Source organism: Ascaphus truei, chromosome 2 (assembly GCF_040206685.1).
Source record: "Ascaphus truei isolate aAscTru1 chromosome 2, aAscTru1.hap1, whole genome shotgun sequence".
In the NCBI taxonomy this organism is placed as follows: domain Eukaryota; kingdom Metazoa; phylum Chordata; class Amphibia; order Anura; family Ascaphidae; genus Ascaphus; species Ascaphus truei.
In genome coordinates, this window is record NC_134484.1 from 211494807 (window position 1) to 211500165 (window position 5359).

At 48.7% G+C, this 5359-nt stretch overlaps 1 protein-coding gene across 1 annotated transcript in view; it reads right to left on the reverse strand.

The window, feature by feature from the left end:
- LOC142487139 (uncharacterized) overlaps nucleotides 1-3319 on the reverse strand; it is a 5319-nt gene extending 2000 nt beyond the window's left edge. The window contains exons 1-2 of the mRNA XM_075585908.1: nucleotides 2310-3319; nucleotides 1661-1966 (exon numbers count right to left, since the gene is read on the reverse strand). Of these exons, the coding sequence (XP_075442023.1) occupies nucleotides 1661-1966; nucleotides 2310-3186 (1183 nt within the window). The 5' untranslated portion in view covers nucleotides 3187-3319. The remainder of the gene's footprint in view (nucleotides 1-1660; nucleotides 1967-2309) is intronic.
- Nucleotides 3320-5359: the final 2040 nt, after the last annotated feature.

Consider the following 5359-nt stretch of genomic DNA (forward strand, 5'->3'; position numbering starts at 1 on the left):
CCAATGCGAGGTGTGGGGGGCGGGCCAAGGGGGTGGTGTGAGTGTGTGAGGCCAATGAGAGGTGTGCGGGGGCGGGCGGCCCAAGGGACCAATGAGATTGCCGCTAGGGACACCGGACATCCAGGCAGGCAAACATACAGTGCTTTCACTAATCTTATACTATATTAGTGAAAGCACTGTATGTTTGCCTGCCTGCATGCATGCATGCCAGCCTGCCTGCCTGCCTGGATGTCCGGTGTCCCTAGGGGAAATCTCATTGGTCCCTTGGTCCGCCCCCGCACACCTCTCATTGGCCTGAGGCGGAGTGACGGGCCAAAGGACACACAGGGACACACACACACAGGGACACACACACACAGGGACACACACTCTCCCCCGTCAGTTGGACCGCAGCTCACCTTCCACACCCCCCCCCCCCTCTCCCGGTGCCCCTCACTCTCCCGGTGCCCCTCACTCTCCCCCCTCCCCACCTCACCCAAATCCCCACGCTCCGCAACATCCCCAGCCGCACCATCACCCTCACCGTGCGCCGCTACCGGAGAGGGGAAGCGCGGCGCGGGACTCCCCATCACGTGCGCCGCTACCGGAGAGGGGAAGCGCGGCGCGGGACTCCCCATCACGTGTGACGCTACCGGAGAGGGGAAGCGCGGCACGGGACTCCTGCCACTCTTGCCCCCCCCCAGCTTCCCGAACTCACCTCCTGCCCCAGCCAGATGCCACGGGGTCAAGGTAAGTCACACACCGTCTCCCACCCACGCACTGTCACCCAGTCACCCACACACCCACCCAGTCACCCACCCACTCACTCAGTCACTCACTCAGTCACCCACCCACTCAGTAACCCACCCACCCACTCACTTAGTCACCCAAAAACTCACTTAGTCACCCACCCACTCACTCAGTCACCCACCCACACACCCACTCACCCACCCAGTCAGTCACCCACCCACTCAGTCACCCACCCATTCAGTCAGTCAGTCACCCACTCACCCACCCAGTCACCCACCCACCCAGTCAGTCACCCACTCAGTTACCCACCCATTCAGTCACCCAGTCACCCATTCAGTCAGTCACCCATTCAGTCAGTCACCCAGTCACCCACCCATTCAGTCAGTCAGTCACCCACTCACCCACCCAGTCAGTCACCCACTCACCCACCCAGTCAGTCACCCACTCACCCACCCAGTCAGTCACCCACTCACCCACCCAGTCAGTCACCCACTCACCCACCCACCGACCCAACTCACCCACCCAACCACCGACCCAAAGTCACCCACCGACCCAAAGTCACCCACCCACTGACCCAAAGTCAAACCGACCCAAAGTCACCCACCCACCGACCCAAAGTCACACACCCACCGACCCAAAGTCACACACCCACCGACCCAAAGTCACCCACCCACCGACCCAAAGTCACCCACCCACCGACCCAAAGTCACCCACCCACTCAGTCACCCACCCACCCACTCAGTCAAGTGTCACACACCCACCCAGTCACCCACACACTTAGTCAACTCAGTCACCCACCTAGCTGTCAAGGGGGGGGGGGAAGCCTAACCCTGTCGTACGCCCCCCCAAAATTATATCCCGGGCAACGCCGGGTCTCTCAGCTAGTATAGTATAAGATTCACATTACGAACATTTAACACATACAATTTACCATGCTGAAAATCATCCTGATAAACTCCAATATCAAAATCTCCTTCAAATCCTTTTATTACTATGGAAGGCAACTTTGCGCTTAACTGCTCCTCCAAAGGTGTTAGGTTCAATGGTGTAGCAGGTGGGCCTCCACCTGTGCCTCTGGCATGCTTGGAGTATTGTTGTAATTTTATTTTGAGTTTTCTTTTGATGTCGTCAAACCGTTTCCGGCAATTATCGTGCGTGCGCACTTGAATTCCACAGCCAGACACAGCATCACGGATATTTCTCCACAATTGTCTCTTCACCATAGGGGAGGTTTTTACTGTTAAGAAACATAATGACAGTAGAGAGAAACAGATTTGTAATTTTAACATTGTTTTATAATATAACATGTGTGATTTTTATTTTCTACATGGACAATTGCAGTAAGTGCTATGTTACTTTATGACCAAATTAGAGAATGTGCAATTTAACTACAACGATGACTATTGACTGTGTGTATTGTAATGCATGACATAATTGCTGTTGTGAAACAACAGTAGCAAACACAGCATTGTAACTGTACTGTTATTGGCAACCAGTAACATGGTGTTACGTATGTGAGGTGAATATATTTACTGACATTATGATTCCAAGTGCAAATTTATAACATGTGTACAACGTACCAACCAGATGTCCAAACAGACGGTCATAGTGTTCCAAAATTGACGCAACTAGCACCTGATTCTCCTCGTCACTAAATTTAACGTTTCTTTTTTTAGCATGTTGTACCAGTGGACTGACAGCATCATATATGTTATTTTCGGGCATGTATTCCTCTTGAAAACCAATGTTGCCCATGTGTATGTCAGCCTCAACATTATCTGAGGTGACATCTGCACCTGCACACACTTGTTCATGAACCGCTGACATGGTCACTGTAGGCAATAGTGTGTGCACATTCATTGTTGCACTAATAGTTTCACTGCCTGACTCGGACACACTAGCATTAGTTTTGTCGTGAGGAAAATGCATTGTGCTCACACTACTACACTGTCTGCCACGTACACGGACACGTACACCGCGACGTTCTCCACCACGTACACCGCCACGTAACCCACGACGTAAACCGCCACGTTCTTCGGAACGCACACTAACACTGCCACGCACAATTCCACCAACCGTACCACGAGCTCTACCACGAACCCTACCACGCATAGCGCCACGCACACTAACACCCAAACAACCAACACCACGAACACTCACAGTGTCACAAACATTCTCGGTAAACACACCATCAGTCACACCTGCTGAGATACTCGCCACACCATTGACATCAGGCGCAGCCATACTAGGAACACATGTAACACCAGCAGACATTGTTGCACTCTGCGTAACAGTATCATTGTTCCGTACATTAAACATTGCACCACTAACTCCTGCACCTTCATTAACAGAAGTTGAAAATACATGCACATGTTTGTGTGAAGTAACACCACGAGCAACATTTGTGCCTGCATGTGCCCCCCTTATCCTATTACTTGGTAATTGACCAAAAGACATCCTGAAATGCAGCAGCAACTTCAGTAAAAACAAATGCTGTTTGTAATCGTCTAAAAAGGCAGAGTGAAGTGTAGATGTGCCTTCAGTGTAGTACTGTACAATGTACTTGTGAGGCGAGACGTTTATGTGCCACAGGAATCTGTATGCATTCACAGAGACGCTGTGACTGGAATTGATTCCTGCAACTTTAATTTCGGCGCCAAATGCTTTCAAAGTCGCGCGAGAGTTGCGTGAGGACAGTGGACCAAGTAGAAGAAAAAAAAAATCTAATGGTTTCAAAGTCGCGCGAGAGTTGCGCGAGGACATTACAATAAAAAAAAAAAAAAAGGCTAATGGTTTCAAAGTCGCGCGAGAGTTGCGCGAGGACAGTACAATAAAAAAAAATAAAAAGCTAATGCACAGTCACTCCGCTGAACATGGCGACATTAAAACGGACAAATTTTCGCCACTTCTGCTCTAGCCTTCTTATTCCAGTTTCCCACCTCTCTGCATATGGTGTGTTAAATTCGCCAAAATTTGGAGATTTTGTGCACTTGGAGATTTACAACTTAAAAACGTCTCTGCATAGGCCCCTCAGTTCCATAAAAAGGAGATGGTGACCTGTTGAAGATGATCTGGTGGTTAAAACCAGAATCCTACTTAGTGCAGATCAAAACAAGCATGTATGTCCTATTTAGGTAGAGTCTCTCCTATTTTCCTCCCTCAGCATGCTGACATCTGCAGATTCGCAGCAGTGCTGTCTGTGTGCTCTGTGACTGCTCTCACACTACACAGGCACACGCTGGGAGAAAGATCCACTCCTCGTTGTTGAATCAATACATAAACTTGAATTGCTGCTTGTACACTCCTCCGTGGTAGCTGTGACCTCTGACCCTACGCATTTCGTGTATACGTCACTTTCTCAGGTGTTTTAACTGGTGTTTGATTGGTACTTCAATTTGTACCCTTTCAGAGGCTGTGATTGGTTTCTATTCCTCCAATCCAAAAAGTTTAAAAGGACAGCCTACAGACTAGCACTCCATATACATACAAAATCAATAAACAATACACCCACTAAACCATAACAACTTATAGTAGCAGAACACTATGATAAACATACAAAAATATACAGTGCATTACCCTTTTAAAGAGAGTATATACCGATTATACAGAATCACATACTGATGGCTGGAATGATCTATATAAAAACCGCAGTAAATACATATTCAAATTAATACAGGGGCGAAATAGAAACAAGGGTTATATATGCATATTGTGGTGCCGTCGCTGCCCTCTAGGGGCTAGAGTGGGGCAGTTGTGGGACTTTACAGCTCTCATAGTGTTAATTATTCTGGACAGGTCTGTGCAGCTGTGAGTTAATGAGCTAATTAGCCTAACCTGTATAGTCAGGAAGTGATACAGAGATCACCCCCCCCCCCCATGCTGCCAGACACACACTGTTGAGAGTTATACAGACAGGGTGAGAGAAGCTGCTGTAGACTGATCTGAAAGGAGACCTGCTGCAGGTATACTGGGTAAAGTGGGGAAAAGAGTTTAGTTCTCCCATGACTAGTTAGGGACTAAGCAGTATTAGTCAGTACTCCTGGAAGGAGTTAGGTCTTTTATTTCCGTTTTGTGTTATGAGTTAACCCTGTACCTGCTTTATACCCTGTAAATAAACCCCTGCTTAGAGTCATACAGTGTTTCCTGCCTTTGATCTGGACAAAAGATCCGATGCTGGGCATGAGACGTCACAATTGGTGGAGTTTAACGCGGGCAGTCCACAAGGCAGTGAAAAGGGAAAATGGAGGAATTTCTGACCTCGCTTCAGCACAAGCAAACGGAAAATTCTGCAATTTTAATGCGGGGTTTGCAGCAACTGGCAAAGACCCAAGAGCAGATGGCAAAATCCTATAATGAGGGTTTACTACAGATGACAAAGTCACAAACTGAAAGCACGGCAGCGTTAGTACAGCAGATGGCGCTGTCCCTACATCAGACACTAAAAGAAGAGCAAAACGAGGCGCAACTTCGCCTACACCAGGAGCTCCGAGCGTTAGGAGAGAAAATTACCGCCCAGCCTAGAGTGGCTCCACAGGTCGCTCACCAGGTACAAACGCACCTCATTCAGAAAATGACGATGGACAATGACGTTGAGGCGTACCTGTCAATCTTCGAGCGCACCGCAGTACAC